Source organism: Ambystoma mexicanum, chromosome 1q (genome assembly GCF_040938575.1).
Source record: "Ambystoma mexicanum isolate Mex_15411 chromosome 1q, UKY_AmexF1_1, whole genome shotgun sequence".
Classification (NCBI taxonomy): domain Eukaryota; kingdom Metazoa; phylum Chordata; class Amphibia; order Caudata; family Ambystomatidae; genus Ambystoma; species Ambystoma mexicanum.
The window spans coordinates 888069082-888093776 of record NC_090922.1 but is presented as its reverse complement, the minus strand read 5'-3'; the positions used below and the strand labels follow the sequence as shown (position 1 = coordinate 888093776).

At 46.0% G+C, this 24695-nt stretch overlaps 1 protein-coding gene across 2 annotated transcripts in view; it reads right to left on the bottom strand.

The window, feature by feature from the left end:
- PTBP2 (polypyrimidine tract binding protein 2) overlaps positions 1–24695 on the bottom strand; it is a 264830-nt gene that overhangs the window by 207700 nt on the left and 32435 nt on the right. For both annotated transcript variants that reach the window (XM_069641530.1, XM_069641529.1), the window contains exons 2-3: positions 13181–13211; positions 1320–1392 (exon numbers count right to left, since the gene is read on the bottom strand). In XM_069641530.1, the coding sequence (XP_069497631.1) occupies positions 1320–1392; positions 13181–13211 (104 nt within the window). The remainder of the gene's footprint in view (positions 1–1319; positions 1393–13180; positions 13212–24695) is intronic.

The following is a 24695-nucleotide window of genomic DNA, read 5'->3' as shown; positions in this document are numbered from 1 at the left end:
GAACTATTTTCAAGTATGGCTCCACATAGTGTAACAATGGGTCTACCAGGAGTTTGATCTGTATTATGCCCTACTCTAGTGACTGTATATATGTATTCTATTATTAGTGTTGTGTGATACTTTTTTCATAGTGTTTTTGGCTATAACTATTTTTATACATACGGTCGAAGTGCCACGTGTGTGTACTCCTTGTGGACCCATTACAAGCTCACCACCTCTTGAGACTTAGCCTAGACCTCTCGTCACTGCTACCTTGAAGTGGTCTGGCTATAGAGCTATCGCTGTCACAATATAGGTTGGCCTTCTATATATCTGTCCCCCAGGCCAGAGTATAGAAAATCAGTCCCAACAGCAAGCGTATGACATTTTAGATCACATTTAAATCAGGGAATAACTCTATCCATCTTTTATCTCTGCCTGTCCTTGCCCTCTCCTGGTTACCCACAACATTCAGATCGCCAACTGCTCTCTTTTGACTATGCTAGAGTTTGAAAGTGGTTTGGCAGTCCCAGAACAATCAATTTAGGAAAGGTCTGTTAAAGTACACCGATTCTGCAGATATTCTAAACCAACATCTACCAGGGTTTGTTGATCACAGTCAAGACCCTCACAGACATTACTAAAACTTAAAATTATTATTCTCCAACACGGTCATGGAAGAAATGCTTATGCCAACTGAACACAGGATCTCTTCGCCAACGTTCTCCATAATGCAATTCATTTAAGATGGACCAACACACATCCTTCATAACAAGCAAATGAGCACAAAACGGTTGCCCCTTGCCCAACTGATCCCTCATCTCTTCCAGTTTTCCCCATTGTGTTCTCACTGTTGCTCCCTCCAGCAGACTATGGTCTGGTCATCTGGAGGAGGGGGTACAATAGGATGCAGATAAGAACCAGCGCTTTAAAATTACTAGGGTGGAGTATTTGGTGCAGTATAAAAGATGAGTAATCTCCATGTGTGAAATTATGCATAAAAGAACACCCATGGTTTAGTTTATACCTTTTTCGTCTAAGAACTAGGCACAAATGCCATAAAGGGACTGCCGATTTACGTTCTACAACAGGAGAAAGTGTTAAAATATTTTTACGTTTGCACCAAGCATCATGGTCTGGAAATGGTACTGTACAAGTCTGCTCTGTTCTTGTAAACATGGTAGAGAGCTGTGAAGCACAGAAGGAAGGATCTGATGAGACTAGCCAGACTACATTTGTTGATACAATTACAATAGCTGACATTTTCAATGCCAGAAACTAAACGGGTGCCATTGCTACACTTTGTGTAGGAGGGAACAGAAGGAGTGTGCTGTACTTACCTGTAACTATACTGCTCATATTCGAATTTGGTCCGTTAAGCACACCTCCTGGAAGAAGTTCGTCCGATCCTCTCTAAGAAAACAGACAAGATTATATCATGCAAAGCAATGTACTTTATTCCTCAGAAAATTAAGACCACATCATCAATAACAGCCAACTGCAAACCAAAGTTTAAGTACTTGCTTGGGTATGTTACAAAGAAAAAACATGTAAATAAGTTTAGTCAACATTCTCTAACAGTTCCTAACATTCTGCGGTTTTAATGTGAAAGATTAACAATAACATCCCCTCAGAACTCCCAACCTATGGAAACAAATCAGTTATTATCAAAACAACTCTAGAATGCTAAAAATCCCGTTATGAAACTGATCACTTGGACAATGAGTACACAACTTTAGACCACGAGAACAGACTCATTCCAACAACTGTGGACCCCTACATCTTAAGAGCATTTTGTCCCGATACAGAATAGAAATTCAGCATTAGTCTGATTCATCAACCAAGCAGGATCTCTGGAAGACCCCTGTACACCAGACACTCAAAGGATTTTGATGACAACGTGAATGAGTCTACCTTTGCAGGGCCACCCTTAATTGTGTTATCGAGCAAGGAAGCATCCCACAAGCCTGAAAGTCTGTACACTTCAAGGCCCTGCCAAAAAAATAAACGGTTAATCCCAATACGAATGCCTAAATCTCCAACGTACCCTGAATAAAAACACGTTGACAAATCAGCAGCTTCTGGACCACATAACATGGATGCTTACCTGGGAAAACAATGCATTTATCAACATTGAAAGCACCCTCGCTCCTCCTGGACATCTCAGCAGCCTTTGATAAAATCAGTCCCAAACACTCTTTCAACCACTACTCATCCAAAACATTTGAAAGCTGGAGCGAGCCAAATCATGCTGGATAACTCCAACATTACAGAGACCAACCATAAGCCATCCCTCAATTCCATCCGGCGCAACATCAAATTGAGTCTCCCACAGGAGTCCAGCCTCCCATCCCTCAAGCATGCGTGGCATCACAGATGGACATCACAAGCAAACACTAATGTTTCTGCTGCACTATGCAGAGGACACTGAAATAGTCAAAACACGGTCAAAAAAATAAAAAACGTTCCTTCGACCTACCCACAGGTTTATCAACCAAAACATCCAGGATGCCATAACAGACTAAAAGTTAAAACGAGAGAAACTGAAGTTAATCTGCCAAACTACTTGGCCAGAGGAGACTACCGTCCTCCGGTAGTCCCTCCCAAAACACAAACAAAAATGCAGCTTGAAACAACTTCTCTTGGAAGCCCAAGTCAAAACCCCTCAGATACTACCCTTTTCCCCACCTCCAAGATTGATTCGATACATCAAGCCATGCTGGTCATTACTCTATATGACAATGCATTACTTACCGTAAAAGCATTTCTGATGGTTGTATCTGCTTAGATTCACATGCTGTGCATAGGTCCGACATCCAGTGGTCACTGCGGAGTATTGCATTTTGTTTATCGTAGTCGAAAAGGGACGTCGACAAGGCGTGTCTGAAATACTATCCCTATAGTGACGTGTGTTGTACCCACAATCCCTCACGCGTCAAGGTCCCTCTGTTTGTATTTTTGTGCCCTGAGGGAGCCTTCTAGACGTGAGTGAGTACAGAAAAGAGAGATATAAAAGGAAGTCTATGTTCCTTCCATCCGAGCGGGGAGGAAGGGTGGGCGCATGTGAATCTAAGCAGATACAACCATCAGAAATGCTTTTACGGTAAGTAATGCATGGTCTTCTGATGCTTGTTAATCTGCTTAGAATCACATGCTGTGCATAGACTAGCGAGCAGTACCCGGAGTTGGTGGTGGGTTATGAGAAGGAACAGTAGAGAAAAGATGTCTTAATACTGCCTGACCCACCTGGGAGTCAGATCTCGAGTGTGCATCTAGACCAAGGTTGTCCAACATACGGCCCGCGGGCCACAATGCGGCCCTCCAAGCCATTTCATGTGGCCCGCGAGGCTGTACAGACAACATTGAACAAATAAAGAAATACACCGGGCCGTGGTGGAGGACTGTTACTGCCTCTGGTGCCCCCTAAAAGGGGGGGGGCACCAGAGGCAGTAACAGGCCACGGCCCGGTTTATTTATTTATTTGTTCAATGTTTGTTGGGTCCGTGGACCCGATTAATTTATTTATTTCTGCAATGTTGGGCGGACCCAACATTGCAGAAATAAATAAATTAATCGGGTCCACGGACCCGGCAAACATTGAACAAATAAATAAATAAACCGGGCCGTGGCGGAGGACTGTTACTGCCTCTGCCACGGCCCGGTTTATTTATTTATTTGTTCAAAGTTTGTCGGGTCCAAGGACCCAATTAATTTATTTATTTCTGCAAATAAATAAATTAATCGGGTCCAAGGACCCGACAAACATTGAACAAATAAATAAACCAGGCCGTGGCGGAGGACTGTTACTGCCTCTGCCCCTGAAACTGGGCCGTGGCCTGTAACTGCCTCTGGTGCTGGGGGCACCAGAGGCAGTTACAGACCACAGCCCGGTTTATTTATTTGTTCAATGTTTGTCGGGTCCGTGGACCCAAAATAATCGGGTCCACGGACCCAACAAACATTGAACAAATAAATAAATAAACCGGGCTGTGGTCTGTAACTGCCTCTGGTGCCCCCAGCACCAGAGGCAGTTACAGGCCACGGCCCAGTTTCAGGGGCGCAGAGTATGCGGGTGCTCCGGCCCCCCAGGCCGGAGAGAAGAGACGCAGTATGGATGGTCCGTTGCTCCATCCATACTGTGTCTCTCTCTCGCGGCCCGGGTAAAAGCCGGGTAAAAAACAATGTTTAAAAACTGTGGGACGGATGCAAAGCAAGATGCTCTTGTTTTGCATCTGTCCCTCAATTTCTAAAAATCGTTTTGGTTCGGGTATACTTCTACATCTGTGTGCACGGATGTAGAAGTACACCCAACCCAAAACGATTTTTAGAAATGGAAGCACAGATGCAAATTAAGTCTGTCCCCCAATTTCTAAAAAATCGTTTTGGGTTGGGTGTATTTGTACATCTGTGCACCCCGCTTGGCAAGAGGGGTGCACGGATGTAGAAGTAACCCAACCCAAAACGATTTTTACAAATGGAGGCACAGATGCAAAGCAAGTCTGTCCCCCAATTTCTAAAAAATCGTTTTGGGTTGGGTGTAGTTGTACATCTGTGCACCCCTCTTGGCAAGGGGGGTCCACGGATGTAGAGGTACACCCAACCCAAAACGATTTTTAGAAATGGAGGCACAGATGCAAAGCAAGTCTGTCCCCCAATTTCTAAAAAATCGTTTTGGGTTGGGTGTATTTGTACATCTGTGCACCCCTCTTGGTAAGAGGGGTGCACCGATGTAGAGGTATAATGTACCCAGCGGGATCAAACCTGTGTTGCTCCTGAGCTATCCTCCCGAGACTCCGAAGATCTGAAGTACATTTAATGATACAGAACCAGAACTTTTGAGCAAGTCTAACATCATCATCAGAATAAATCATCACTGTTGTGGTTATACAAGAGCTAATATATTTAAAAGGATGGAATTACTCCGAATGTAGCAGCACTATTCAATAACCCAAAGTGCTTAAGCATCGTTTATGTGAAAATATGACACTTCTCACCATTGGGACAGTACTGCCTTGGACAGAGTTTCACAGTGAAGAAGTGAGCAAGTGATCCGGGGTCTGCAGCCCACACACACGCATGGCATTCCCATGCACCCACTTGCGCGAATTGCACCAAATTAGTGAGATTGTGCTCCAAGGCACACGCACAGTCTTTGCTCTGAGGTTTGACACACTCACAGGATGGGATGGCATTTCGTTCTCCTATCCTAGTTGTGTTGCTCTGCCTTTTGAGGGCTACTACAACCTGGATGATTATAGAGGGGTGGAGTAGGGGCAGTATTGGCCTACTGGGATGCAACTGGAAGGCTTAAACCTCCTTCTTAATTGCCTTTAGTATATGCAATACATGCTAGCCAATGTTTCCACTGGTCTGCACCCCCCGGTGCCCCTCGCACCAAGTTGGCGACTATGTGCAAATGCGGTCATATAAGTGCTGGTTATGTCACTTCCTATATTTGGGCACCACCCGGGAAATTCATAAGTCGGCTCCCCTGTCCGATTTATTTATTCAATGTTTGTCGGGTCCGTGGACACGATTATTTAATTGATTTCTGCAATGTTGGGTCCGACCAATAAACCGGGGCGTGGCAGAGGACTTTTACTGCCTCAGGTGCCCCCTGGAATTGGATTATGCTTCTTTCATTACCACAGAAGTAATGAATGTGTATTACAGAGATAAGCTGGCATATGTATTGGGCACATTGCACATGCTCAGGCAGCATCAATCATGCTTTGTAGAGGACAATGCTGGTCTAAATTGGTAACAGCCAGCACAGACATGTTGCTACAGAGGCATATTTTGGGCACAACCAGCATGTCAATGTGTTACATCAGTGACAGTGCTGTCTTACACTGTGGACACATTGATCATTAAAATGTGTTGTGTTCTACAATGTTCTTGTCTGCTGTTAGTGACATGGAATGTACATGTTCCCCTTTAGAACTGATTGTAAACGTATGGCTTTTTGGTCACTTTTCCTTCTGTAAAATGCACAATTTCAGCCCCATATTTGGAAAAAAAATCTTGGGGGGGGGGACACCCCCCCAAACCCTCCCTATATTGTTATAGCTCCCTCGCTACGCTCGGTCACCCCCACTATTTCCGAGAAATATCAACACATACACACTGGAAGAAATCACAAGAAACTAACCTTTCATCACTGCTCCCGACACCAAAAGCTATCTTTGGGACTGCATGGCTATGCCTTTGATGCTATTGTGTGAAAGGTCACACACCATCGCTTTTGAATATACTGCTTTGGGTCAGGGTGTTCACTTTTGGCTCCCAGGCCCTCCGGGTGACAAAAAGTGAATGCTTCGGCCCCACATTCAAAAAGGTTGGACAAGCCTGATCTAGACAGTAGTGTTTTGTATAGGTGTGCACAGAACTCCAGGTAGCCGCTTTGCAGATGGAATCAAGGGGAATATTTGCAATGAATGCTATGGACGCCCCTGTGCCTCGAGTAAAGTGTGCTCTAGGCTTAAAGGGCAGTTCTCTCTTAGCAAGAGTATAGCAGAGAGTGATGCATTGAACAATCCATCTAGAAATAGTGGACTTTGAAACTGCATCCCCTTCTCTTCCTGCTGCCACCGAGACGAAGAACTGATTAGTCTTCCTCAGTGGTCTCGTTCTTTCCATCTAGAACATGACCGCTCTGAGCACATCTAGTGTGTGTAGAGTTTTTTCTCCCAAGTTGGAAGGATTTTGAAAGAACGTTGGCAGTTCTATAGACTGGTTTACGTGGAATTTCGATATGAACTTCGGAGCAAACCTTGGGTGCATGCGTAGAACCACCTTATCTCTGAACTGTAACGAAGGGGTCTAGAACAGAAAGAGCCTGTAGTTCACTTACCCTCCTGATGGAGGTGATAGCTATTAAAAAAGCAGTCTTAAGAGTGAGGTCTTTAAGAGATGCTTTGTGCAGGAGTTCGAAAGGTGAGCCCATGAGTCTGGTAAGTACCACGCTAAGGTCCCATCCGGGAGCTGGGTCAGCTATCGGGGGGTGTATTCTCTTTATTCCCTCCATGAAGGCCTTTATAACAGGGATCTTCCACCACGACACCTTGAGTTGGGAAGTGGTGTATGCAGAAAGTGCCGCTAGGTGGACTTTAATGGAATTGAACACTAGACCTGAATCCAACAAGTGGGTCAGGTATAGAATATGTGTGGGAGAGCAGTCAATCGGGTTGATGCTTTTTCCTCTGCACCAGATGACAAATCTCCTCCATTTGCTAGAGTAGCAGTGGCGAGTGTTAGGTTTTTCTGGCTTTCCTCTTGCTGAGGATGTCCATGCATCTCTGCGGGAGCTGTAGATGTCCGAATTCTATGATCTCAGGAGCCAAGCTGCTAAGTTCATGTTCTGGGGGCATGGATGCAGAGTCCTGCCCTTGTCTTGTGACAGCATGTTGTACGGGCAGGGGAGTTTCACTGGGGAGATAGAGACATCTCCATCAAGTGAGCGAACCATGGCTGTCGGGCCCACATTGGGGCCACCAGTATCATGGTTACTTGTTCCTGGTGCATCTTGTGCACCACCTTGTTGAGAAGGGGAGTCAGGGGGAAAAGCGTGAACAAATTTCCCTGACCATTGCATCGACAGACCGTTCCCCTTGGATTGGTTCTGGGGGTACCTGGAGGCGCAACTTGGGCATTGTGAGTTCTCCAGGGTTGCGAACAGGTCTATTTCTGGGAATCCCCAATGTGTGAAGACGTCGAAGACGATGTCTTCGTGCAGTCGCCATTCGTACTCTTCGGGCAGGGGGAAATCTCTGCTGAGTTTGTCTGCCAGCAGATTGAGTTCCCCTCGTACATGTGACAGTAGGAACATGTTTTGTTTGAGAGCCCACTTCCATATATTTTGGGCCAGTTTGGACAGTCCTGGAGAGTGGGTGCCCCCCTGCTTGTTGATGTAGTACATGGCTGTGGTGCTGTCTGTAAGGACCAACACAGTTTTGCCTTGTAGGTGTTCCTGGAAGGCTTTTAGCGCCTTGAACGCAGCTAGTAGCTCCAGTAGATTTGTGCGTTTGGATGCTACTTTCGGAGTCCACTCTCCGTGAGCAGTCTGATGGGATAGGTGAGCCCCCCATCCTGTTAGGGATGCGTCTGTGGTTAGAGTGGCTTCCGCCGCGGGTGTGGCAAAGGGTTTCCCTTTTTCCAGGTTTTCCTTTGTCCACCATTGTAGCGAGAGAACCAAGGCCTGCGAGACCACCACTGGATCGTCCCATAATCCGCTGGCCTGACACCACTGGCTGTTGAGCCACTCTTGCATAGGGCGCATGCGCAGGCGCGTGTGAGGTACCAAATAAATACACAACGCCATCATGCCTAGCAAGCGCATTGCTTTGCGTACCGTCACCTCTCGACCGGTCACATATTGAGGGATCTGAAACAGCATGTTTTGGACCCTCTCGTTGGAGGGGAAGACGAGGCTGTCCTTTGTTTGAATTAGAGCCCCTAGGAATTGTTTGATTTGGCTGGGGTCTAGCCTGGACTTCTTTTCGTTGATGGAGAAGCCCAACTGGAACAAAAGGTCTACAGTCTTTTGGGTATTGGAGAAGCATGTTTCGTAAGAATCCCCTGTTATGAGCCAGTCGTCGAGGTAAGGGTAAACTGGGATGGACAACGTGCGCAGGTGGGCCGCTGCCACTGCCAGTACCTTCGTGAATACCCTTGGTGCTGATGCTATGCCTAAGGGTAGCACTCTGAACTGATAGTGTTTGCCCTCTATCATAAACCTGAGGTATCTTCTGTGCGCTGGCAACATTAAAATATGAAAGTATGCATCTTTCATGTCCAATGTTGTCATGTAATCTCCCTGTGATAGCAGTGGGATCACTTCCTGTAAGGTCACCATACGAAACTTCTGGGGTTTGATAAACTTGTTCGCTGGGCGCAGATCTAATACAGGGCACATGGTTAGATCCTTTTTGGGTACAAGGAAGTACACTGAATAAATACCTTCCGTTACCTGATATAGAGGCACGACCTCTATGGCTCCTTTTTCCAGCAGTTGTTGTACTTCTTGGAGAAGGATGGCAAGGTGTTCCGGTGTCATGCGTCGTCCCCTCGGGGGTCTGTATGTTGGGGAACTGTTGGAATTCGATGCAGTATCCGTGGGCTCCGGTGGAAAGTACCCAGCGGTCTGACGTTATTCCCTCCCATGCTGGAAGAAAGGATGTTATCCGGCCCCCGACCGGTGTTGCATGGGAGGGGACGCGAATCTTCGCGTCACTTGGTGTTGTTGGGGGCTTGGGAGCCTCTGGGGGGGACCCCCGCCCTCTCCCTTTGCCCCAGCGCTGTCCTCTTTGGCTGTACTGGCCACTATTGGTCTGGTAACTGGTGGCAGGGTACTGTTGCTGCTGATTCTGCTGTTGGCGTTGGCCACGAAAAAAGCGTTTGTTGCCATAGCCGCGTCTGGTAGTGGGCTTAGAGATCTGGTCAAGAGTCTTGATAGTATCGAACTCTTTTTTCAGCCATTTCCAGAGCCTCATCCACCGCCTTCCCAAAGAGGTTTGAGTCTTCAATAGGTTTATTTATTAAAGACGCCTGTGTCTCCGGTTTGAACCCCGAGTTGCGCAGCCATACATGGCGTTTTAGGAGTATTCCCTGAACCAGGGAACGTCCCGCTGTCTCAGCAGCATCCAGAGAGTTCTTTACAATACTCTGGTTGACCTGGGTTCCTTCGCCAATAGTTGAAAGCAGGCGTGTACGTAATGGTTCCGGCGCTTCTTCGGCGTCCTTGCGCAGTTTGGCCCACTGCGCGTCCGCGTAGCTAGCTAACAAAGAATTGTTGTTCGCAATTCTTGCCGAAAAGGCAGCCGAGGATGTGACTCTTTTAGCAAGGGCATATAACCTCTTGCCCTCCTTGTCAGGTGGTGCCTCACTGGTGGACAGCGGCACCCCTGCCCTCTTCCTTGTATTAGTTACTACAAGGGAATCCGGAATGGAATGTCCCCTGATGTACAGCGGGTCTGAGGGTGAAGGAGTGAAAAGTTTTTCAATCCTTGGATTGACTCCTCTGATTAGTGCGGGTGTGGATAGCGAAGGGATGATTCTTCTCTTCACTGAAGCGAGGAGGGGAATGGTCTGGCTGACTGGGGGTTTCTCCTTAATTACTCTTTCCACAAAGTCTATTTCCGGAGAGATCTCCCCTGTGTCCAGTTCGAAATGCGCTGCTGCTCTGCGCAACAGGGCATTGAATGTGGGCTGATCATCAATGGGAGACGTGTTTCTAACAGGTGAATTTTCAGGAGGATTTAGGTTCAGGACATCAGTGTCCGAATATACTGATGGGGATTGCCAGGGATGAGAAGGTCCTTCTTCTGGATTTTCTCCGAAGCCTTCTCCTACCATGTCTGGGCTGTCTTCCAGACCTTCTTCTTGGTTCTGTCCTCCTTCATTGTCCACAAAATCATCCTCCTCTTCTAAGTATTGTTCCTCACCAGTGAGGTCATACACATTATGGAAGTCTAAGGGTGTGTCCTGCCTCGGGTATTTGGCCCTGGGGTCCTCCTGAGGCCCTTCTCTTGTTCTCTTGGGAGTGGGAGGGTTCTGGGTGTTCATAAACCTCTCCATTCTCTCCATGCAGAGATGGAGCCTTTCCATGGTTTCATGGGGTACCCCTGAGCTGTCTAGCGGGGGAAAATTAGTGGTATCTTGCTGAAAACGGCTCGACCTCTCCCACAACGTCGAGGCAAGTGTCCCGTCGCCCTCCGAAAAGCCTTCCGGTATGCTGGGGGTCCCCCCCGACTGAAGGGGGTAGTCCCTGTTTTTCTTCGGGCTTTTTCGGCGTGTCTTTCGTCCTTTGCGTAGCGCTCGATGTGTCTTTCGGCGTACGCTTCTGGGCGTCGGCCACAACGATCCTCGCCAAGCTCTCTGTGACTCATTTGTCAGCGGGCTGTGGTTTCGACGTTACGGGTGTCGAACGTTCTACGGCGGCGTGCGGTCTCTGCTGGTGTGCGCCGGCCAATGGTTTGGGGGCGGCGCCCTTGTTTGCCGAAAGCCCAGTCGCTGGTCGCGGCTGTGGTTGCGAGAGGGGCTTCGAACCCGAACGGTCCGAGGAGGCCGCCGGTGTAACCTGCGTTCTCCTTGGGCGCTGATGCTTTCTTCGTCTTCCACGAAGAAGAGCTATTGGTTGTGTGTTTATGTGTTGTATCGTGTGCGTCAGTGTCGCCGGGGTGTTCATCCCCATAAGCAGGGCGTGAGCCGAGCCCATCGGGGCCGGGGACAGACGACGAAGAGCGCGAGCGCTCTTTAGAGGGGTGTACGACTTCCGTAGCGGAGGTCGTGTTATCACGTTCCTCGTCACTGTCGGTGGTAGCAGCGGCGGGTGAAGACCCGGCCTTCGACATAGCGTAGGCCGCCCACCTCTTGACCCTACGGTCTTTTAGAGTCTTTGGCTTTAGAAGCCGACAAGCCGAGGAACCCTCCTCTACGTGATCGAGGGGCAAGCAGCGGTTACACCGTGAATGCTTGTCCTTCCAAGTAAACTTGCCCTTACAAAGTGGGCAACACCTAAAGGGTGTCCTCTCCATAGCCGAGGCAATAAACCGTGATAACTACCCCAAGGGAAAGGAAGGGGAAAAGGAAAGGCATTCTCAGAAAAAGAATCAGAGATGTCCCATGACCCCACTCTCCCTACTGTATTTGGCCTGCGAGGCCAGGCCACGTGTTCGGCAACGCCGAAGGATCTCCTCCGCTCGACCCCTCCGTCGAAGATCTTGCTCGGCGGAGACAGCTTCACAACTGCGTCGAGGGAGGGATCGATATATTAAATCTTTAAACAGGAAAAAACGACCAAAGGTCGAGGAGATGGAATCTGCAATGTCTCTCGAGGTGCTCCGCGTAAAGGCGACCAGTAGCTGGGCGGAAAAAAACAATCTGAGGGACCTCGACGCGTGAGGGATTGTGGGTACAACACACGTCACTATAGGGATAGTATTTCAGACACGCCTTGTCGACGTCCCTTTTCGACTACGAAAAACAAAATGCAATACTCCGCAGTGACCACTGGATGTCGGACCTATGCACAGCATGTGATTCTAAGCAGATTAACAAGCATCAGAAACTTATATACAGGAGGAACAATTCTGTTTTGATCACAAAAGAACATACAATAGATAACTATTCAGATTTAACTGGAAGCAGTGAGCATCTTGCAATGGGGTGCGTTTGAGCGACATTTTGACCAGGCTGTGAAGGGGAATAAACTAACAGTCACCAGACCCAATACATAAGTGGGCAAACATCGATTAAGGACAACCAATTTGTTAAACGCAGGTAGGCGGTACAGCCAGCTGTGCTTGGGATGCGACCATGAGGGGTGAGATAGCAGGCAGATAAGAGATCATTACGCTAACAATATGCAAACAGCCTCTACATAAAACTTCCAGTCTACGTTTTAAATTATAAGTAATCTGGAACAGCATCAACCAAGCATTTTGAACCTTTATGATTAAGAGAATCCAATTGAAACCGAAACCCCTCTTAAGTCTATCTGTTATGTTTTCATGTTGTTTCATTCTGACCTCGGTCTAGCAGTAAAGTGGAAATACTGAAAACAGATGTTAACATTTTCAGAAGTAAAAGGCAGACTGAACGCTCAAGCCTCAATCTAGATACAAACAAGTGTTTCTAGCTGCCCCTAACTCTCTGTTGTTGGCTGCAATGAACAGGAGCAAGACTATGCTGGGAATAATACAAGATCACCCACAAATTAAACAGACCAGAAAATCAGGTTGCCAATCGATTTATTTGGGGGGAGGGGGGAAAGAGCATTTGTACACTTGACTGGAGAAAATAATGCGCATTTTACACACAACCCAGTATAGTTTTTTTTTTTTTTTGTATGGGTGTATGGGTCAGAGTACACCATACGGTATTGGATAAAATAAAAAAAAACAATGCTGTGGTTTGACCTGGTAAAGGTGTACCCCATTATACCATTTAAGGGGATGGGGGTTGCAGGGGTGTCCCCCGCTCCCCTTAAATGTTATAATGGGTCTGGGGGTTGCGGGGGTGTTCCCTGCATCCTTTACATGATTGTGGCGCAAAAAACCACAGCATTTTTGCCCCAATATTTTGTACTCACGCCCATTTTTGCCGTGATTTTAAGACATGGAACCCACCATACTGAGAAAAATAAATTTGCCAAGGTCCAAATAACCCCCCAAAACAAAAACAGAAAATATTTAAGTCCTACCTTCACGCCAACTGCAACATCGGAGACAACGCTGGAAAAGACAAAAGTTATTCGATGAATCCAACCTTAGACTGATTCTCTGAAAATAACTGAAACATAGTGCACCACATCCTAAGGAAAATAACAAAATTACTTACTTGCCGGTAATGTTCTTTCCGGTGGATTTTCCTCATGTACGATATCCCATCTGCCGCACAGCTGATCTTCATAACCTTTTCCACCACCAGGGGGCGCAGCGTGGCTCCACATCTGCCCCACCTGACACCTCTATGTGCCCCGCTCTGGAACGCCTGAGCCAGTATGAGACGCCACACCCTTTTTTTTCCCTAGCACTCTGAGGCGGAGGGGCCGCAGAACTAAGAAGTGTACTAGTTATCAAGCAGAAGGGCATGATGAATCCATCGCATGAACATCCATCAAAAAGAACATCACTTAAGTAATTTGTAATTCTAATTAATTCCTTCCAACAACAGATCCCTCATCTATGACACACTTACATATCAGTACACAGATTATGGAGGAGGCCAAGGAAACAACATATACCAAAGAACTCTGGAGCACTGCTCTGCTGAATCATGTGTCTTGTCCTGAAAGGGAATGCAAGCAGTAATGCTTAGCAAACATGTACAGAGAAGCCCACATTGCTGCCTGGTAGAGGTCCAGGACAGGGACTCCCCTCTGCAGGTCAGAGATGGCATAAGCTGCGAGACCCTTTGGCCCCCCCTATATGACAGCATTCATGATCCACCATGACAGGATCTTTTAGTCACAGACCTGCCAGCACATGCCCCAGCATATCCCACAAAAAGCTGCTTTTCTTTCCAGACGTTCCTTGCCCGAGATATGGTAATCGAGCCGGCAAAGATCCAGTCGATGGAACCATACCTCTGCCTTGAAAGGAAAAAGCAGGGAGATCGATCTTTTAAGAGATGGAAAACAAAAAACACTTTAGGAAGGAGGGCCTCACTCTCAAGGTCACCTTCTCTATGGAGAATAAGGAGGTTTAACAGTTAACGCTTGGAGTTCACTCAACAGTATAGTGGTGGTGCCTACCAGGACAATTACAAGGGTGAACAACCTAATAGAAGAAGGAGGGGCTCAAACTGAGCCCCCATAAGGAATGCAAAAACCACATTCAAATCTAAAGTCAGAACCACAAACGTTGGTGGAAGAAACCAGTTACACAAACCCTGCATAAAATTGTGGGGATTGTGAAGAATGAATTCTGTTCTGGGGCCTTGCATAAAATATGGGATACATTACTCACCGTAATCGTATTTCTGATACTTGTATCTGCTTAGATTCACATGCTGGGCATAGGCCGACATCTAGTGGAAGCTGCGGAGTATTACAATTTGTTTTTCGAAACTCGAAAAGGGGCGTCGGACTACGGCGTGCCAGTAATACTATCCGTAGTGTGACATCCACTGTACCCATGATCCCTCACGCGTATAGGACCCTCAGATTGTATTTTTTCTGACATGAGGTAGCATGAGGAGTAGCACGAGTACAGAGTATCCAAGCAGATAGATAGATAAGACTACATGCATCCATGCGCCTTCTCTCAGAGGGGAGGAAGGGTGGGCGCATGTGAATCTAAGCAGATACAAGCATCAGAAATACGACTACAGTAATGTATCCCTTCTGAGGCTTGTGGAATCTGCTTAGATCACATGCTATGCATAGATTTACGAGCAGTGTTAGAAGAAGGAGGTGGGATGTGAGAAGGGTCATGAGCAAACAAATGTCTTAGAACCGCTTGTCCCACTTGAGTATCTGTCTTGGAATGAGCATCAATGCAGTAGTGCTGAGTAAAAGTGTGCACAGAGCTCCATGTAGCTGCTTTGCAAATGGTGTCAAGAGGTACATTTGCAATGAAAGCCAGAGTGGCCCCAGTACTTCTTGTAGAGTGGGCCCTTGGCGTAAGAGGCAGTGTTTTTTCTGAGAGGGAGTAACACAGCTGGATACATTTGACTATCCATTTAGAGGTGGCACCTTTAGAGACGCAATCTCCTTCTCTGCCTGCAGCTACGGAGATGAACAGTTGATCTGTCTTTCTTAGCAATCTGGTCTTGTCTACATAGTAGAGGACCGCTCTTCTCACATCTAGTGCGTGTAGTTTCACCTCAGCAGAGCTTTTGGGTTATTGGAAAAAGGCTGGTAGCTCAATTGACTGGTTAACATGGAATTTAGAAATAAACTTAGGTGAAAACCTAAGGTGAGTACGTAGAACCAGTTTATCCTGGACAGTAAATAAGGGATCCTGCACTGACACAGCTTGAATTTCACAGACCCTTCTTATGGATGTAATGGCTACTAAGAATGCAGTTTTATAAGTCAGGTATTTGAGACTAGCTTTATGCATGGGTTCAAAGGGGGTGGGGGGTCCTATGAGTTTAGCAAGCACCACATTGAGGTCCCACCCTGGTGGTGGGTTAGAAATTGGAGGGTGGAGTCTCTTCACCCCTTCCATAAAGGCTTTGACAACTGGTACCTTCCACCATGATACCTTGTTATGGGAGGTGGCGTAGGCTGACAGCGCCGCCAGGTGTACCTTGAGTGAATTAAATACCAACCCTGCGTCCAGTAAGTGGAACACGTAGGTAACAATATTTGAAGAAGTGCAATCAAGTGGGTTGATTTGTTTATTCTGGCACCAAATAACAAATCTTTTCCACTTATCAAAGTAACAGTGCCTTGTGTTAGGTTTTCTGGATTCTTTTACGATATCCATACATCTCTGGGGTAAATTGAGATAGCCGAACTCTATGACTTTAGGAGCCATGCTGCCAAGTTCAACGAGTTCGGTTGAGGATGCACGGTTTGTCCTTCGTGCTGGGAGAGTAGGTTGTACCAGCACGTGAGTCTGATGGGGTCGCACACCGGCAGTCTGTTTTCGCTTGTGGTGAATAGGTGTATAGTGGGGAAACCACACAGAGAAGAGATCTTCTACGACTGCTTCGTGTAGACGCCATTCGTGTTCTTCTGGGAGGGGATTTCTGCTCAAAACGTTGCTAGTGAATTGAGATCCCCTGGAACATGTTGAGACGACAGGTAAATGATCCGTCTGCGTGCCCATACACATATTCTGGGCAAGCCTGGACAGATTTGGCGAACGAGTGCCCCCTTGTTTGTTCATGTAAAACATTGCAGTCATGCTGTCTGTTAGGATCTGCACTGACAGGTTGCATAGGTGTGGTTCGAACGCCCAAAACGCTCTGAAGACTGCCAGGTGTTCTAGCACGTTGATGTGATTCTGAGCCACTGTGTGTGACCAGAGACCCTGAGCTGTGTGGTGAAGGAGGTGTGCTCCCCACCCTGACAGGGACGCGTCTGTTGTGACTACAGCCTGTATTTCTGGATCTTAAAAGGGGTTCCCCTTTGCAAGATTCTCTCTTGTCCACCAGCGAAGACTCTGTACTAGTGTTGGCAAAACAACCACTAGATCGTCCCACTGACCACTTGCTTGAGACCACCGTTTCGCCAACCATTCCTGCATGGGTCGCATGCACAGGCGCGCGTGGGGAACCAGGTAAATGCATGATGCCATCATGCCTAGTAAACATCGCTTTGCGCACCCTTATCTGGCGACTGGACTGATATTGAGGAATTTGCAGTAAGATTCTGAATTCTTTCCTCAGATGGAAAGGCCAACCCCTCTTGGGTGTCTAAGACAGCTCCTAGGAACTGTTTGGAGGTGCTTGGCACCAGGCTTGATTTTTTTCTCGTTGATTGAGAAGCCCAAATGGAAGAGGAGGTCAATTGTTCTTTGAATGTTTGATCTGCAAATTACAGGAGTTTCCCCTGTGATGAGCCAGTCGTCCAGGTAGGGGTACACTGGGATTGCCTCCCTGCGTAGGTGCGCCGCCACCACCGCCAGTACCTTGGTGAATACCCTTGGAGCCGAAGCTATCCCGAAGGGCGGCACCTTGAACTGGTAGTGCTGGCTGTTTACCTTGAAGTGCAAGAATCTTCTGTGCGCTGGGAGCATGGAAATATGAAAATAGGCATCGTTCATATACAATGTTGCCATGTAATCTCCTCTTTTTAGTAGGGGGATTACTTCCTGGAGTGTATTCATTCGAAATTTTTGTGGCTTGACATACTTGTTTGCAGGGCGCAAGTCTAATACTGGGCGCATCGTTAGATTTTTTTTTGGCACAAGCAAGTAAGTTTAATACCCTTGTTTACCGGCTTGCCCGGGACAAGCTCTATCGAGTCCTTTGCAAGAAGAATGGCGATCTCCTCGAGGGGGATTCTTTGGTGCTCCGAGCAGTGTATCTACCGTCTTGGCTTTGGCCCAGTCCAAAGCAATCAGAATCAAAGTGGACCAGAAACCAGCAGAATTACAGGGATCGTCTGGAGCACATAAAGGAGGTCGAAAGTCCACCATTGTCAGTGCCCCACCCAGAGCACTCCATCAAATAAATTCCCTGGAGCAGAACTCTCACTTCGAGTTAACGCTGGAAAAAAAAGAGCTCCTTTTCCAGAACTTTCAGAGCTCCCACTAGCGGAAGAACAAAGTGTCTGCTCAAAGCATACAAGATGACATTTTCTCATCCGGCAGCTTGGGCAGAAGTCAGAAAGATACTGCTCTCCACAGCCCTTTACTTCGCCGCATAGCAGCAACAACCCCACGCCACCTTGTTTGTGGCAGTAGTGCATGACTACTGTTTTGTCTGGCATCACACAATCTTGCCCTTTACAGAGATGAAGGTCATCTGGGACAGCCTTATTGTTATGTTACTGAGATTTATAGGGCGCACCGCTGTCATTTTCATGGTATGGAGGCGCTCAGGTGGATCATAAAAGGAAGGCAGGTTAATGGGACAGGAGAGGGATAGCTTAAGAGCGCTTTTGCTGTGCTGTTGGTTGCTTCAGTGAGGAAAAAAACAGTCACTGTGTTTTGGGTTTGCTGCTAGATGGTATGTGTTAGAATAGATTTATTTTCTTGTGTGAAATCTCCACTCTCTGCGAGTCCCCCCAGCACTGTTTTACTGGAACCCTGGATTTTTTGCCAATTTCTCCTTGCCCCCACTCCCTCTCCTTTTTACTCTGGTGTATGGCACCTTTTTGACCACCACCGGGGTAAGTGAACACTTTATGTCTTATGTATTTTATTCACCAGTTGAGGACCGAGAAATATTGCGACAATTGTTGCTCAACCGAGCATTAAAAGGGTGCCAACAAGCCATAACCGCGAAGATCCTTTGCTGGGAGTCCGACCTGCCCGAGAGTGGTCGTCAGATCCACCGAAGGCCACTTCTCTTGGCGCCAAGACCAAGAAACCTGTGACTGGGTCTGCTGTCGCCACACCGACAGGACCGTCCGGCTGCAATCGCTTTAAAAAGATACTATCCGACTACTGGTATATGCTTGATTCGGTGACTCTGGGATCTGCAGATAACTTGCATCTTTCACCCACCCAGGTCCCACATAGATTTATATTGGGGTGAACAACTCCCTCTGCTCTTGTGGTAAAACCACCTGCCCTAGGACACTGGTCCTTGGGGCAAACCTTCAGGCTCCCCACCACCCAAACCACCCTGGGCTTCTCTTTCAACCCTGCTTTTACTTACTTGCAACAGTAGTGAATCCTGCTGGAAGCTGCTGTACTTTGCCTTCCTGCCTTTCTTCTGCCTGGTCACTGGGGGCCCAGTGACCCATCTGAACTTTGAGTGACTCTTAACAGATAGGGTTGGACTATTAAGACAGGCTTGGGTCAAAGTAACAAAGTTTTAAAAGTGTGCATATATGTTTCAATTTAGTTGACCAAGTTATTTTTTTTTTAAATTCTGAATACACTTACCTGTGACTGATTTATGAATAATGCAAGTGATCTTATACCTACAATGTTTTCCACTTAACTGAACTTAGAAGTACACCACTGTGCCCTAGTATAAATAATAAATATCTATGCGTTATATAACTCTTCAGTGTTCTAGAGTTCGGAGTACCTACTGCAGCCCTCCTCCCTCCTTAGACTAAGCCTGGCTGCTCGCCGATTGCTGCCATACTTTGGGTAGTTCGTTCAGGCCAAACCCGAGAAGTGTAACACCGGTCACCCAAGGTGGGAGTTCCCAAATTCTGCTTAAGGCAGTAACTTTTGTAGAAAAATACCTAACACTTTGTTTGGTATCTAGGTCTGTATAGGATTGTTTGTCTGTCTGTGGTGTAGTGCTGTATGATTTGATTAAACATAAATAGCATTAAGGTAGCCAGGGATTTTATTTAAACAGGTGTTTTCAATTGCTTCCGAAAACTAGATAGGGATTTGCTGCAGACATTCAGTAAGAGAATTCCAAGCACAGGAGCCCACAAAGGAGAACCATCCATCTCCCTAGGCAGATATTCGAGGGGTGGCCGGGGGGGGGGGGATTACCAACCTTGTTCATTAGATGGTAGAGTGAAAAGGAATAGTGGGGTACGATCTAGGATATATTTGAAGCAAAGTCATAAAATCGTTTACTGTATTCGCCGTTCTACTGGCAGCCAATGGAGGCCTCTCCGGAACTCTGAGATAGATATTTTCCGTGGCAGGCGTTTGGGGGGGGGGGGGGGTACGGAGCTTGCTGCTTCCTGCATCCCCACGCACTTTACAATTAGGCAAGACTTCTGTTGACTGTTTTCTAAGCAGTAGAGAACTGAGAAAGCTTTTTTCATGCAAAAATAATCGGACACAGAGGTGGCCAGGCACTAAATGAAGATAGTTCATAATTTAAATAAGGTGTAAATACCTATTAGCTGAATACAGTTGTAAAAATGTTAAAGATGGTATTTAGTTTATCTCAAAGCATAATAAAGAGCAGAATTCTCTGTGCCAAAAGGAATGCAGTCTGTGCTAAAAAAATAGACTACAGGCATTGCCTGGTGTTCGCTGGCTCTGGCAGAGCACACAAAGTGGCTAAGCAGCCGTTTCCTGTCCACCAAAAGCCCATGCAGACAAAGAATAGGGGAGTGTACATGGTCATGCACACAATGCAACATTATGTGAAAATAAGGTTTTAAGGGGAATAACTGGACCAGATAAAATAGGAGTATATTGAGTGAAGTATCGAGAGTATGAGGGGAAAATGTGTTTAAATATAAATGTTTATAATAAAATGATGATAAACAAGAGCTACCATGTATTCTTGCATAGCTAGCAATATGCTAAGTAGTTTATCCTAAATTGAAACCCGGCCATGCAGGCAGGAAGACTGCAGCATCCCTTGTAAGGGAAGGAGGACAGTTTTGGATGAGCAATGCCAGGATCCAGTAACCAGGTTAAACAGTATATAAGGCTCCTCTTTGGCACCAGTCTGCAGGAGCCAGCCACGGAAGAGGGACAGAATGCCGGTCAGGGAACAGAGTTCTTTGCCCTCAACCCCCACCCCATCCTCATTTCTGTACAGATTAAACGTGTTATCCCTGCAAGATAAAAGACTCTTGGCCTTAATTCCCTAAAGGGTTGAATTTTAATCTGGTGTGAGTGTGATTAGGGGTACCCGCATACTTAAGGGGTAACCCTGTAAATTGGGCTACCTTTCACAGTGAAATGATATGTAAGGCTGAATTCCGGGCCACCTCTAGGCATTGAAGTTGATATTTTGGTATGCCCAATCAAAGGGTATTGCAGTAGTCCAGTTTAGAGCTTGTAAGAGTAGCTACCACAATGGGACAATGTTTTTCAGAAAGAAGTGACAGCAAGGGTATAATAAGTTCAATTGAAAATAAAAAGGACTTGATTTGAATCACTTGTTAAATGGGACCTTACAAAGCATAGGTAGTAAGCCCAGCCACGTAGTCGCTCTTCTTTTGGTCCCAAAATGGGGTCTGAAATTAAAAAATACGTTGAAAAACACTGACTCTTAAATTACGAATAGTTCTCTATTGGGTGTAATTCACACAATTATAAATGTAGTAAATCATTAATGACACTGTTTGTGGTTTTATAATTACCATTTTATATCCAAAAGGTAAATTTGTTTCAGATGAAAAGGTCACTAATAATTTCTTAGTGAGGAAGCAAATATGTCACAGCATCCAAAATTGTTGACTTAGCATGCCAATACATTTCGGAGTGAAACTCCTTCATCAGGGCAAGTCAAATGCTACATGGAAATATTTAATCAAAATCCATACATAAACCTTTAATATGTGAAACAAAGTGCAAAAAATAAGCATAGCAAAATGTAAACATGCCCATCGAAAAATTGTTGCGGTTGCAGTCAGGTGAGAATAGCATAAAAGAAATGAAAAGCTAAATTAGTCAATTGCAAGAAATGAGTAACGGTATAGTTCCCAAGAGAAAGGAACAGTGAATTACCTGAATGTGGAGTGACATGACAAAAAACAGGACGAGTCCTGTATAAGGAGGGCGGTAGAAAAATCTACCGTCTGGGGCATTCTGTTGCAGCAAGGCAACGTCTGTAAATTGAAACGTAAGTGTCAAAATGCGTGCCGCTATATTAAATCAGAAGGAAAGGAATGAACTGCTCAATGGAATGTACCTGTGGTTCGCTGAGACACAGATCAACAGTCTCCGTGCTGCAGAGGTCTGGCGCGTATGAGGAGCCAACCGCTCCCGTTTGTGGACGTTGCCAGGCAACGGAACTATTTTAAACCTTGCCGCGCAGAGAGGAAATGTGACTCGGCTAATTGAGAGCCGGGAGCAAAATGGCTCCCTTTGTTGATGCGTTGCTAAGCAATGGTGTCCTGAGGCTAACAGGAGCCACGGCACCTGTTTGCTTGCACACATTGAAAGTGACAAAATGTATAAATGCAGCGTGCCAGGCGGCAAGGGCGTATTGGATGAAAAATGTATAGATTGGATGAAATGCACTGTAAACAATGTGAAGGAAAATAACAGAACAAACTTTACTATGAACAAACGGAAGAATGAAAATAACCAAAAGAACATAAACTAGACTGATGTTCAAAGGAAAACAGAAAACATGAAATTCATAGTGCACTTGTAAATCAAATGTAAGACGGTAAACAGTAAATAAGGAGTATGTCTGTTAGTAAATCACAGAACACATGTGGTGACGCCCATGGCGGCACCTTGGGTCCCAGACCTAGGTCCGGGAAGGAGTGTCTGATATTTTTAGTTGTGAAAGCAAATAAATCTGTAACATTGTTCACACAAGTTGCATTTAGTCAATGGCACATATGTTATAAAACAAGATCCTTAACCGTTGTGTCTAAATAAAACAATGGAAGTTGATCTACTCATTGAGACCATTAGGAAACAAACTTCCAAGTTTGTCAATCCAAAATGTTTCCCTTTTATTCAGTCGCTGTCCTAGATCTTCATGTGCATTAATTTTAGTCAAGACTTCAAGAGTAAAGAATCTTATTTGGCTTAAGTTGTGGCCCTCGTTTACCCAATGACGTGCTACAGCAGAATTCAAGTTATTGTTGCGGATGCAGGAGCGATGTTCATTCCAGTGTGTTTTGGCACTCCTAGTGGATTCGCCCACATAATATTTGCCACAAGGACATTTTATTCCATAAATAATATTGGCACTATCACAAGTGCCATATGTCTTTAAATGGATTTTTCTGCCCGTTCGGGGATGATGGCCTACAATGACCCTCAGGTACTTCCTGTGCCTTTAACGAATGGGCATCTGGAACTATGCATCTTGAAGGTCCAGTGATACCCACCAGTCCTGCATCTTAAGGGCCTGACGGATCTAAGCAAGTCACCCCTGTGAATTTGTCCCTTTGTATGTATAAATTCAAAAGTCTCTGATTCAGTATCGAACGCAAGTCTTTCTTCAGAACCAGAAAATAGAATACCAACCCTTTCCATCGGAGCATGGCAGAAGTTATATCACACGTTCTGAAAGAAGCGGACTGACTTGCTCCAAGAGGATGGTTTCCAGAGGGAGGGTGGTGGAGGAAATGGTGCAGGCTAGATAGAATAAAAGGGAGGCAGTACCCCTGTTGAATGACCTGCAAGAACCAAACATTGGACATAGACCGTTCGCAGAGGTTTCGCACTCTAGGTGGCCAAGGGGATGGTGGTGTAGCCAGTCCTCCCATAGAGGCACCTCTACCTCTTCTTCTGGAAGCACCTGGCTTGTAGTCTGCTGAGGCCGCCTTGCTTGCCTCACCCACATGGTGTGTAGGGACAAACTGCGTAGGAGGTAGAGAACCCCATGCAGATGCAAGGGTTGCTGGACTGCAAAAACTAAGGATTTTGCTGTCACTTGAGCCCCCAACAGGTTCTGCCCATCAAAGGGCATGTCTAAAAGCTTTGCCTGCAAATCATGTGCAAAGCCCAAAATCCTCATCAAGGAGTGACGCCTAACCATTGTAATCCTGTCCATGGAGCGACCAACACAATCGGCAGTGTTTAATCCTTCCTTCAGGATCTGGTCAGAGGCCTCTCTGCCGGCTTGGACCCTGGCCAAAAAGACAGTGTTGTATAGTGGAACATCTCGACTGAAAACTTCCTTGGCATATGGCTCTCACTCTGGTTTTATCACAAAAACTTACTTCAGCAAACAGCCTGGAGTTTTATCCAGATAAATACCTCAGGTAGCTTTCCTTTTCATCTGTGCATTATCCTTGCCATGCCTTAAGCTGTCCTTACCAACACCTTGTTCTTGCCTTTCCCATTTTACTTTTAAAAGGTTCTTTTATCTTCTCAGGTATTGCAGATAATTTCTGAATATATTTAATTGGTTTTGTGTTGCTAACTGCCTTTACAGATTTTGCCTCGATATTTATAGTGGTTGATCACCTGAACACTTACTTTACTGTACATCAAATCACAAGCTGCTTTTTCCACACTAGCAGCTATATGCAAAGTAGATCACTTCTCCTGCAGCTCTGCGCTAGTGCGAAATGCTGTGGAACACATTCTGCCTCTACAGGGCTTCTCATAGCTGCTTGTAGGGATTTGGTATTATCCTGCATCCTAATGGAACCTTTAGTCAGTGTCTTGATTGACAATGGAGTGTTAAGGGTTAGAATGTTTATGTGTGACTGGGGTTCTATGTGAGTCAGTTGGGATATGTAAGCCTACCTGGGAGGATGCAGGTGTATGTTGCCCTGAACCCAGATGTACTTGACCTTATATGACTATCATAATGTACTGGAACTAAATATAGAAGTTACTGGGACTTCACCTGAGGTCATGGTCATGTGTGGGGAACAAAGAACTTTACACTGCTCAAACGCACTCTGTATTCCCTCAACTGCTCACAGCGCAGTCCCACCGCATCCACAATGAAAACGGGCATCTCCCAATATGCTCATGTGACGTTTGTACGCAATCAAGGTTCCTTCTTCTAAACGCTCGCTACCAACTTTAGAGGCCGCACTGCATTTGTTTTTCAATATTTCTACTGCAAAATATTAACTGCTCAAACATGTGCCTCTCTAAACCGCAACGCTTTAAAAAAACAGTTCTGCAAAAAGACTTCTTAACTTGCAAAGTTGAAAACTATGTACAAATAAAACGTTAACACTTGGCTTTATTGAATGTTGGTTCTCAAATTGTTCACAGCACTTAACAGAG